This window comes from Myotis yumanensis, unplaced genomic scaffold (genome assembly GCF_028538775.1).
Source record: "Myotis yumanensis isolate MYYU_CA2020_CCGP unplaced genomic scaffold, mMyoYum1.0.hap1 SCAF_5, whole genome shotgun sequence".
NCBI classification, from domain to species: domain Eukaryota; kingdom Metazoa; phylum Chordata; class Mammalia; order Chiroptera; family Vespertilionidae; genus Myotis; species Myotis yumanensis.
Window position 1 is genome coordinate 57918390 of NW_027223756.1, and position 12734 is coordinate 57931123.

Consider the following 12734-nt stretch of genomic DNA (forward strand, 5'->3'; position numbering starts at 1 on the left):
CAGTTAGGCAGAATGAATAAGTTCTGGAAGCCTGATGGACAGCGTAGTGATTATAGTTAATAATACTAAACTCAAATTTGCTGAGGTCTTAAGGATTTTCACCACTCAGTATGTGAGCTGATGTATATGTTAATTTCTTGATTGTGGTAATCATTTCACAATGCATATGTATAATCAAAACATCAGGCTGAATACCTTAAATACATATAATATTATGTATTAATTAGAGGCCCAGTGCATGAATTTGGCTGGCCCGCCCCAATCGGGGCCAATCAGACCAGACAGGCCAGGGGAGGGGCCGCAGGTGGTTAGCCGGCTGGCACTGCCCCCTGGTCGAACTCCGGGTTGAGGGCACAATTTGCATATTAGCCTTTTATTATAAAGGTTTATACCTCAATAAAGCTGCAGTAAAAAGGAAAAAATGAACATGCCTTCTTATTTAGAAAGTTTGCTTTTATTTTAGAGATCTATCTGCTTTACACACAAACCATGTAGCACAAATAATAGCCAACTTTTATCATGAATGCATGTAATGGTGACGGGCTAAATCAATTTACTTTCTATATTGCTAGTTTGCCCCATCCCTGCCCTGAGCCTGGAATAGTGAGATAGAGACGAAATAGCTTTATCTCAGACACATATTTCAGCTACAGAATTCAGGATGTCACAGAAAATAGGAATAGAATGTTAATAGACATACATACCAAAAAGGAGACATTTCCTTAATGAAAATAAATGGGAAGCGGAAACAGGAATTAGGTAAAGCATGGAATAATTAAATTATGGGGTTTTATTTTGAAACCCCCATGATTCCAATGTAATCCAATTATTTGTTTCCATTGTATGATTTTATAACATCCTCATGGCTTCTACGAGTGAGATAAATAGCAGCAACAGTAGCAGCAAAAAATAGGTTATTTCAGAAGTGATACCAGTAAAATAGGAGGAGTGATTGAATTTTTTAAAATATTGACAGTTATCACAAGAATAAATAGAAAAGCCCACAATATCTAGATATTTTATAAGAAAAAATTCTTCTTTTGACAGATAAATATCTTAGTAACCACCAGCAAATGGGTTCTTAGCAATTTTCTTCCAAAGACATGCGTTAGGAAGAGAGAGGATCAGAGGAAAAACCACAAACTATCAAGGCAATTCTATAAAGTTAAAAGTCTTTTGTCAAAGTGTAGCTCATTGTTTTAAATAAATTCACTATGGCCTAGAATCCAATATCTTGAACCTAAAATATCTTGTCTGAGTTCATTTAATCTTCTGAGTCAGTCTAGATTGTATTTAAAGGACAGCTTATCCAGTCATTGTCAACATTGTTATCTTCATCTTTGCTAACCTTTCTGATTAGGGACATATGCTGCTGGTAGATATTGCACACAACAATCATGACAGATGCAGACTTCACCTTGTATAAATGCACGGTGTATCACCAAAGAAATTTATAAATATGCAGACAACAGAATAAACACTGCACACTGGAACACACACACATACACACACACACACACACAACATAGAGTCTTACGTTGCTTGCTCTCATACATTCTAAGACAAACATTGAAGGCAGTTTTAGGTCTAAACAAGGTGAAGGTTAGGAAGTTGTTAAAAACCTTATTATTTGAGGGGATAGGGATGACTCTTCTAAAATTTATCTTTACAAATGCATGGCCAGCCCAGCCGTGTGGCTCAGTGGTTGAGCATTGACCTATGAACCAGGAGGTCTCTGTTCAACTCCCAGCTAGGGCACATGCCTAGGTTGCAGACTTGATCCCCAGTAGGGGGCGTGTAGAGGGTAGCTGCTCAATCATTCTCTTTCATCATTGATGTTTCTATCTCCCTTCCTTTATGAAATGCATGGCCAGGCGTGCCCTCAGGAGAACCTGTTTTCAGGTGGGCTGCATGTGAAGTTCTCTCCTTGAGCTCCCTGCACCTCCTTGGAGCCATGGGATGGGCAAGAAGAAGAAGAAGGCCACCAAAATGGATAAGAAGGTGTCCAAACACTGCAGAAGGAGGAGACCCTGAAGCTCTGATAGCCCATTTCCAGACACTAGATGCTAACAAGACAGACTGTAGAAACACCATGTCCCCATCTTCATCCACATTGAATGTGTCATTCTCTGCTCATCCAGAGACAGATGAATTGATCCTCTTTATTACACAGATCTTTAAAGTGTTCTGCATTTGATGACCAAAACCTAAGAGTAAGTCAAATCAATAAGGGACTCTTTAAGTCAATGTGGGTATTGGTGGTAGCCTGGAAGACATAGCTAATTATTTTTAGCAGTTCCATGAGTGTAGAAGGGATTACATCACTACAATGACATGTATGCCATTAACCTGGACACATTCATGTGGAGCAAGCTGTCCCCATGAGGGACTGGGACGACACCCAGACTGGGCTGCCAAATGTCCACCACTCCCCAGGAGAGCATAATCATCTATGGAGGCTACTGGAAACAGTCAACTAAGGTGGACAAACTCACCTTGCATTCAGATATGTTCTGACTCAAGACCGAGGAAGAAAGGAAAGGCAAATGGGTGTGGACTTAGATTGCATCGTGGAGCATAGAGTGTACTCAACCTCTGGCATTTCAGTGGCTATGACCTGGAACCATCAGACACTGTTCCTCAGGGGTGTCTGTGGTGAAGAAGAGGAAGAAAGCCTGGAGGACAACTTCTTTAATGACCTGTATTCTATGACACCTCAAAGAACTGCTGGTTTGTGGAACAGCTAAGGGGACCCAGGTCACAGAAGAGAAAATATAGGTGAGGCCAAAAGAAGTGCAGCCTGAAGGTGATGACAAGCAGGAATGTAGGGAAACTGGCACCTGGGAGCCCTTGGAGGTGGTCAAAGTGGTGGCCACAGAGAATGCAATTCTGATCACCGTTGAACATGTACCCTCTGCCCCAGACACCAGGAAAGAGGACGGTGATTCTGACAAGCCAGTGGCCCTCTAATAGAGCCTAGTTCTCACTCCAGTTTTGTACTGGCCATGAAGGACAAGCTGCTTTATGTTTGCGGGATTATGATTGAAGAAGTTCACCTGGATGACTTGATAAAAGAGTGGAAGACGGGGGTGGAGATGGATCCAAACACTCAAGAGCATCTGGAGGAGGTAAACTTGAAAAAGAATGGAGATGAGATAGAAGATGCAAAATGCGGAAGTGAATATGAGAAATATGATGACACCAGAGAGGGAAGTGGGGAAGAGGAAGAGTGCACGTTGGTGGTGCCTGAGGAGGAGTATGAGGACTATCTTCCCAGGGCTGCGCAAAATTGAATGAAGCTTGTATGGGACCACATGGGGCTTGACCCAAAAAAGAACTTGCTGAAAGATGGAGGTGTAAGGTATAAACCTGTGCGTGCTGCCTCCCACAACAACACTGAAATTACAACTATAAGACAAAACAGCTATCATCCAGAACCACGGGAAAGCTGGCTGAGTGGAAGTTCTACAACTAGAAGGAAAGAAAGAAGTGCATTGAGACTGAGTAGGAGGTGCAGAGGCGCCAAGAACAGAGGTACGAAGGCGCCCGCAAGGCAGGCTGCAACTGGATGCGCGGTTTTTTTCAATCGGAAGGGGATGCAAGCTCTCGAATGCACTGAGCTCGTTTAAGGCGAGATTCTGAGGTCCCAGACTCCTAGGGGGAGAAACTGGACTGTCTTGCAGCGGGTCAGAAAGCGAGGGTGGTTTTCTCACAGAGCTGCTCGCAGGGATCATTGTTGCTGTGGGGGCGCAGGACCCGGGGATGCAGAGATGCGGAGTCGGAGTTGCGGAGACACTAGGAGTCGTGAAGATGCTGACGACAACCATTGCTGTTTGCTCCGCCCTGGTGATTCTCTGAGACCCCGCCCCACTCAATTTACATCCCCACCCAAGCTGTGCCAGTGGCGCAAGGAACCACCTGCGTTTTTGCAGCCTATCCCAACTAACTGCAGCTGGGTCAGAGAGCTCCAAAACTTCTAAATTCCAAACAAAGAGGAGAAATCTGTTGATATCACTATAGCTCCTGCTGGGTGGACCCACACAGTGGTTGACTTGGAGATCCAGGAGCCAGGATACCCCTGGTCAGATACCAGATTTCAACTCCTCACATCCATAAGGGACACAATCAAGAAGCAGACTCAGTGAGTACCAAAGCCCCACTGAAGCAACTCCTGCTCCATAAGGGTGTCTCCAGCACAGCAGTTCTTCCACTATAGACACAACGGGTCCTCGCAGTCAGCCAAAAATGTAGAGACAAAGAAACATGTCACAAATGAAAGAAATGGAGGAAAGCAAACTAATGGAGGACATAGAGTTTAGAACCACAGTTATAAGGTTACTCAAGAATCTTCTACAAACCTCCGAGGAACTTAGTGAGACCTCCGAGGAGCTTAGTGAGTCCTTCAAGGATCTTAATGAGAATGCCAAAAAAATGGAAAAGGACCAGTCAGAAATTAATCATACACTGACTGAAATTAAAAATAAAATACAGAGATCCAACAGCAGACTAGAGGATCCTAAGAATCAAGTCAAAAATTTGAAATATGAAGAAGCAAAAAACACCCATCCGGAAAAGCAAAACGAAAAAAAAATCCAAAAATATAAAGATAGTGTAAGGAGCCTCTGGGACAACTTCAAATGTACCAACATTTGAATTATCGGGGTGCCAGAAGAAGAGAGAGAGCAAGATACTGAAAGCATATTAAAAGAAATCATGACAGAAAACTTCCCCTACCTGATGAAAGAAATAGACTTACAAGTCCAGGAAGCGAAGAGAAACCCAAACAAGAGGAATCCAAAGAGAACCACACCAAGACACATCATAATTAAAATGCCAAGGGCTAAAGACAAAGAGAGAATTTTAAAAGCAGCAAGAGAAAAACAGTTAGTTACCTACAAGAAAGTACCCATTCGACTGTCAGCTGATTTCTCAACAGAAACCATGCAGGCCAGAAGGGAGTGGCAAGAAATATTCAAAGTGATGAATAGCAAGAACCTACAACCAAGATTACTCTACCCAGCAAAGCTATCATGTAGAATTGAAGGTCAGATAAAGAGCTTCACAGACAAGAAAAAGCTTAAGGAGTTCATCACCACCAAACCAGGAATATATGAAATGCTAAAGGATATTCTTTAAGAAGAGGAAGAAGAAGAAAAAGGTAAAGATAAAAATTATGAACAACAAAGTGACAACAAATAAATATCTATCAACAAGTGAACCTAAAAATTAAGTCAGAATAAACTGGTGAATATAATAGAAGCAGGGGCATAGAAAGGGAGTGGACTGACAATTCTTGGGGGGAAGGGGATGTGGGCGGGGCGGGAAGAGATTGGACAAAAATCTTACACCTATGGATGAGGACAATGGCAGGGGGTAAGGGCATGGGGTGGGATGGGAACCAGGTGGAGGGGAGATATGGGGGGAAAAAGAGGAGCATCTGTAATAATCTGAACAATAAAGATTTATTAATTTAAAAAATAATAATAATAAAAATAAATAAATAAATAAATAAATAAATAAGAAGTTGCTGAAAGTGACCAATGTTGTGCCCAAAGCTTTCTTTGGTGATTTATGATGCTACCCTGGGCCAACAGTTAAATTGAGTAGTGAATTCCCTCAGTATTACTGGGTGTTATTTCCAATAAATTGGAGTGAAACAAGGCAGCTGCTTCCTCTGCATAGTCTTACCTATACCAGGAGTTCTGGTGAGCCCTTTGCCTTCCTCTTCAAGGGGACTCTGCACCAGAGCAGTGTATTGGCCCATGTATTCTATTTCCTGTGTTTTGATACTTTGACATCTGGGACCTTCTGATCCTGGAGGGACTGACCAGGATCAGGTGAGCATGCTTTTCAAATGCAAACCAACCACTCCAGAGCCCACACCCCAACCACAGCCTTTATGGGGATTTCACACTCCAGGACACAATGCACCTACCCTAATCACTCCACAGTCAGGTACCAGATAACTAGAGGCAGCGTCTATGCCCAAGATTCCACTGAACCTATTCAAACTGGCCAATCATAAGCCTGCTTGTTCTGCCTCTCGCCTTTCTTCCCTTGGAAACCCCTGCCTGAAGTGTTTCCTCTCTCCCTCTGCCTCCTGACCCCAGGGTTTCCCTTGTGTACACACACTCCCTCCCTTGGTGCCTCCTCTGGGGATCTGTAAATATAAAAAACTGTTTTAAAAATAGCAATTGTCTCCTTACTCATGCCTAAATAATAATAAAACCTATGTTAAACCTTGCAGGGTGCAGACCAGTTCCCATCTGCTCCAGGGCTGGGCTTATGATGAATCACCTTGAATATGAAATATCTGCAGGGAGGATTTCTCTGTTCTAACAATCTAGACTGTATTGTGCTTTGTTGGAGGATTTTCTTTCTACAAAACAAGCAGTTTTTACACAAGAATATTCTGATTCATATACAGCATTGTTCGTTCAGACTGCTTTAACAAAATACCATAAACTGGGAGATTAATACACAACAGAAATTTATTTCTCACAGTTCTGAAAGCTAGAAGTCTAAGGTCAAGGTGCCAGCATGGCCCAGACACTGCCAACTTCTGGCTTGCCCTTAGATGAGGGAAGAGGCTAAGGAGTTCTGTGGGGTCTCTTATTAGAGCACTAATGCCATTCGTGAGGGCTCCACCCTGGTGACCTTCCAAAGGCCCCATCTTCTAAGACCATCAACATATGAATTTGAAGCATCGCAAACATTCAGACCATAGCAATCACCACCCTGAAGAATGTTTCCTCTTTGACTTCTAAAAGCTATCAAAAGCTGCTACACAGCTTGTAAACCCTTTCTTAGTTATCTATAAAAGAAAATACCTTTTGGCTGGGGTGAAAATGCATCCCCTTTGTTCAAGCTGGGAAAGCTTTGTGGTTAAAGATGTACTTGAATGTTGCCATAGAGACTGGTAAACTGAGGAAAGGCAGGCCTTTCCATAGAGTAAGTCTGCAGAGTAGGTTCAATATAAAAACAGAAAGAAGTAAGAAAGGAGGTTTAAATTAAATATCTGGGTTGATTTTTTTTATTCCTCTGCCAATAATCCTAATTAGTACACTGCTTTTTTTATCAGTAAAAAAATTTCTGGCATCAAATGATCTTATTTCTATTAAGATAATTTCTAGGTACATTTTTACAAAGTCATCTGAAACCAACTAATTAGAAACAGATGTTTGACTACTATAGTATTAGAATTAAACTGGCTATTCAATCCTAGGATGGCCTTTTATAATTGTCTTAAAATCTATTGAAAATATATTTCTGAAGCTTTGGGTAAATATTTGTGTGTGCATATGTTGAGTTTTAAACCATCACAGAGACTTAAATTAACCTAAACTCCTCTGTTTACTCCTATTTTTGTTTACTACATGATGTCTTACATAAACTCAAGGCCTCCTGCAATCACATAGTCAGGGGTTGATAAAATCTAACCAAATAGATTATAGTAATTTTAATGAATATAGTAATAGCTCACAGTAATTTTACTGAATACTTTCATGTTAGTTTATACATGTTTACTTGTAATAAATATATTCAGACTCATTTTTCCTCATTGACTTATATCTTAAGTAGGCGGGTTCTCTCACTAATTTCAAAAGAGAAGGATTAGACCAGAAAGGTGTTAGCAGTACCCATCTACATAAAGGAGTAGTCGGTAACAAAGAAAGTCTCCAAAATGGACTTAGTGAAAAGAAAAGTGCAAAACTGTGTGTATAGTGGCTATCTTTGCTGCAATGTCATGGAAATTAGACAAGCTGTTTCTAAAATGTACGTGGAAATGTAAACGGTCAGGAATAGCCCAGGCAATCTTGAAAATGAAGAACAAAGCTAAAAGAATACATGAATCATGACCTATTATAAAGATAAAAAAATTAAAAGAGTATGGCACTAGTACAAAGTTAGACAAGTAAAAAATAGGATGTCCAGAAATAGACACACACATGCACAGTCAAATGATTCATGACAAAAGTGATACTTCAGTGCAGTGAGGAAAGAATGATCATTTTAGCAAAGGACGCTGGGTCAACTGAATACCCATACTGGAAAAGATAAACCTTCCTCCCACTATATTGAAAAAAATAAATGTAAAAGGTAAAACAATAACATTTCTGGAAGAAAACATAAGAGAATACTCTTCTGTACCTAGGATAAGCAAATATTTCTTTAAAGGACAGTTGTAAAGGGAAAGAGTACTAATTGTAAAGGGAAACATATAGATAAGCTGAGCTTTATTAAAATTAAAAGCTTCTGTTCCTCAAAAGACACCAATAAGGGAGTGAAAGGCAAGCCACAGAATGGGAGAAGATATATGCAACAAATATATCCAAGAAAGAACTTGAATGCCAAAAATATAAAGAATTAATAAAAACAATAAGAAAAGAAGCCAACAGTACAATAGAAAAATGGGTAAAGAATTTAATAGACACTTCACAAAACAAGTTAAACAAATAGCCAGTAACATTTGAAAATGTACTCAATTTATCATTCTTCAAGGTAATGCAAAGTCCCCAATGTGCTATACCACTACATAGGTACCTGCATTGCTATAATTAAAAAGAGATTAAATAACAAATGGCCCTAGCTGATTTGGTTCAGTGGCTAGAGCCTCAGCCTGCTGACTAAGAATCCCAGGTTTAATTCCGGTCAAGGGCACATGCCCGGGTTGCAGGCTCGATCCCCAGAAGGGGTGTGCGGGAGGCAGCCGATCAATGATTCTCTCTCATCATTGATGTTTCTCTTTCTCAATCTCCCTTCCTCTCTGAAATCAATAAAAATATTCCAAACACACACACACACACACACACACACACACAAACATCTAAATGCACAGCATTTGAAAAAACACAAATGTTTTGGACAACGGGGAGCAAATGAAATTCTCATACTTTACTGGTGGGAGTATAAATGGTACAAATCATTTTGAAAAGTTGTTTGGCTTTCTTATGGTCTAACAATTCCATGCCTAAATATAAACTTACTATAAATTCTTATGTTTGTTCACCAAATTACATGTATGAGAGAGTTCATGAAGCACTATTTGTAATAAAAAATGGTTATGTTCAATTATAGAATAGATAAATATTATTGTGAATTCACAGAAAAGAATACTATAATCCAATGAGGATGGATGAACTATTGCTGCACATAATAGCATGAATGATTCTTACAAATGATGTTGTGCAAAATCAACAAAAATACATACTGTATGAATCCATTCAGTGAAAAGTTTAAAAATAGGCAAATAATGTTTGGTATTAGAAGTCAATAATGATTATTCTTAAAGGGTACGAGGATGGAAGGGATAGTTACAGCAAGAAGTCAAGAGCGGGGCTTCCAGGGCACTGGTAATGTTTCTTCGTCTGCTTCCATGCATGTTGTCATTTTGCAAAAATCCTATAAGATGTACTTATAATTTATACACTCTTCTGCATTTTAAAAAAATGTCCATTTAAAAGTTTAAAAAAAGACAATATGAGCCAATTTGAAGGTTCCTTCACTGATGGGTCAATATGGACATCAGAAAGGATAAGGTTGGTAATGTATGAAACAGATCAAATATATTAAAATCCAAGACTTCATAATAAAACTAGAAAAAACATCATTAGTATTCTTTAGAGATGGCAAATGCACCAACTCAACATTCTAAAAGCTGATAAAGAGAAATAACCAAGTATAATTTGCCTTTACTGTATGAATTATATTGCAGGGTAATCAACTAGTTAATGAGAGTACTTTATTTTTAGTTGAAGATTCCAGAAAATAAATGCAAATGAGTAAGAGAATTCAAAAATCACCATGTCATTACCCGTAATGAAATAATGATGTGTGTTGCTGATGCAATAAAAAGCTCACAGCATCACCTCTGGCTCTAAATGACAGTTATAGGAAATATCATAAAAGAACATTGTAAATGAATCTCAGGGATGGAATCAGCCACGTTCAGAATGTAGAAAATTTGAAGGGCAAATGACCTGATTTCTTCCAAAAAATAAATATCCTAAGAGAAAAGGTAAGAGGGCAGGGAGCTAACATAGATTGAAACTTAAGGAAGATAGTGATGAAATCAATTTGTGAATTTATTTAAATCTTGATCCAAGTAAGCAAACTATTAAAATACATTTTTGGATACCCCCCAAAAATTTCAATGGAATACATATTAGATATTAATTAATTAATGTTAATTTGTTATAGTTATGTTTTTAAAAATCCTTACCTGTTAGAGAGATTATTAAACTATTTATGGATGAAATAATAAAATGTCTGGTGTTTGATTCGAAATTCTCCAGCAAAGGGAAAGAAGTAGTGATTTATGAAACAGTATTGGCCAGTGACAATCCTTGGTACTCTGTAATGTATACATAGTGGTTCACTTTTGAGTCTGTTTAAAATTTCATTCACAAAGACTTACCCCATCTCTTGCTTTCACCAAGAGATCATAGGTGGCTGGGTCCCTTTCCCTGTCAATATCTTGAGAAACACAGATCTGCCCATCATGTGGGTCAATCTGGAAGGCTCGAGGTGCTTCGTAGCTTTGGAATCCATCATAAAGAGAATATTCGACCAAGCCATAGAGTCCTGCATCCGCATCAGACGCTTTTACCTATGAGACAGGAGTTGACCAGTGAGGAGATAGAAATGCGAGCATCACTTTTCAGTTGGTCATGAATTACTATCATGATTTGCACAACCGAGTAACCCCCACAGCTATTCACCGAGTGTAGGCTTTAGTTTTACGTTCTCTTCTCTTACCTTCTGCGACAACTCTCCCCACTCTCCTCCTCCCTTTATGATTTCTGCTTTTCAGTCTCCTCTGCCCATTCCTATACTTTCATGGGATCTCTGAAAGTTTGAGTTCCTTGGGGCTCGTTCTTGGTCTTTTTGCCTCCTTATTCCTCTCACTACATCTAACTGATCTTACCCAATCTCGAGATTTTAAAAACATCTACATACTAACAACTTGATTTCAGGGCTATTGTGTAGTCTAGCCGAGTGGCTCTCAATCAGGGACAAGTTTGCTTCATGAGGACATCTGGCAATGTTGGAGACATTTTTGATTGTCACATCTGGAGAGAGGATGTTGCTGGCATCCAGTGGTTGAAGCTAGACATATTGCTAAACATCTTACAATGCACAAGACAGACCCCACAACACACAATTCTCTGGCCCAAATATAAATAATTCCTAGGTTGAGAACCCCTGCACCTGATGAAACTCTTAACAATTGCCAATATTACTTTTCTCTTTAATTGTCTTTCATTTTTTTCAACTAATGACACAGTCTTTTAAATTTATCTTCACTCTCATCTATCATATTTTTTGGCAAAATTGCATCCTGTACAACTAGCTAACATGTTTGTGAGTTATTCTTCTCATCAGATGGGCTGAACCAGGAAACCCACAAACTTCTCCACTACAAAGGACTAAATTCCAAGTACATTTGGTCTGTTCCATTCTGGCAGCTGTTAATGATTTAGTAGCCTCCAGTTCCCAAAGACACCAAATATATCTTTTAAAACCATATGGTATTCTCAATAACTTTGGCTTGATTGGAAGATAATAAGTACAATGAACTTTCAAATTCTAAAACTCATTCTCAGCCTTTAATAGCACATATTAACAAGTAATTTAGCTCACATAAAACCAGTTTCCTTATTTCCACTTTTTTCTCATCTGGACTTTTGGCAAAGCAAAATATAAGGAGTCAAAAATGGGACAAGAGCACTGATGTCAATTTATGTTAGTAGTTCAGATTCTGAGTTTCTGAAATAAGAATCATTAAATAAGAATGTATTCCTCCCTGTTTTTACTCAACTTCCTCAAAATACTGATCTAATATTTCAGAACAACATAGTCCACCTACTAATATTTGGTCTTAAACACCTATAATTAACTTGGCATCATTAAGGTCTATATTTCCCAATAGCCATTGATAGACACATAAAATGTAGGCAATTTAAGTAAAATAGAAATGGCTTTGCCAAATCTTCAAGAGGAAATCTTGTTTAGTAGATAAGCTCAGTGTGTCCTTTCTTCTGAGATAGTTGCTTAAATCAAAAGAATCAGAGAAGCTTCTGATCAGCACCCATTATTATAATCTTATGGTGCTAAAAGAGGTATCTAGAACTCTGGAGGTTTTACCCCTGAATCTACTGAAAGAGCCACATTCCAGCACTCTCAGGGCCATCCCGTGTTCCTTATTTCAATCTCAGTCTACCTTGATGATTTAATTTTAAAATTATTCTGACTCAGAAGTGTTCTCCCTTAGCCTGATCTTTCACAAATTTAATGGAGATGTTATAAAAATGCAAAATATCTCCCTGATTCCATCATTTAAAGGATCTTTATAATTTCCTTGAGTGTTAAATAAAAGATATTCCTTTTACATCTGGGTAAGGATTCCTCCATATGAATGTCTCAGGGAGACAGGAGACAGATTGAGAACACTGGCTCTTGAAAGCATGTTTGCATGTTCCACCAGTGAAATAATTATATTTGCATTTCCCTCATCAGAATACCCCTATCCCCATTTAGGAAGGTCTTCTCTGAAACAACTGGGCAGCTCTGTTGGAGGTCACTTGCCCAGCAATTACATCAGCACCCAACCCCAAAAGCCAACCCGAAGTCATAGGGTGATATAGTGTCAATCACATCATTTAAGTCAGTGATGTTTATAGAAAAGCCTCAGTGCCCGCCCCCCCCCCAAAAAAGTCCTAGAGAAAAGTGGC

General features: G+C 39.1%; 1 protein-coding gene and 1 pseudogene across 1 annotated transcript in view; one reads left to right on the forward strand and one right to left on the reverse strand.

The window, feature by feature from the left end:
• Positions 1-12734, reverse strand: part of DCHS2 (dachsous cadherin-related 2) — a 189963-nt gene that overhangs the window by 81061 nt on the left and 96168 nt on the right. Inside the window, 1 exon segment of the mRNA XM_070415351.1 lies at positions 10418-10609. Within this exon segment, the coding sequence (XP_070271452.1) occupies positions 10418-10609 (192 nt within the window).
• On the forward strand, positions 2247-2970 carry LOC139010055 (kelch domain-containing protein 4 pseudogene; annotated as a pseudogene).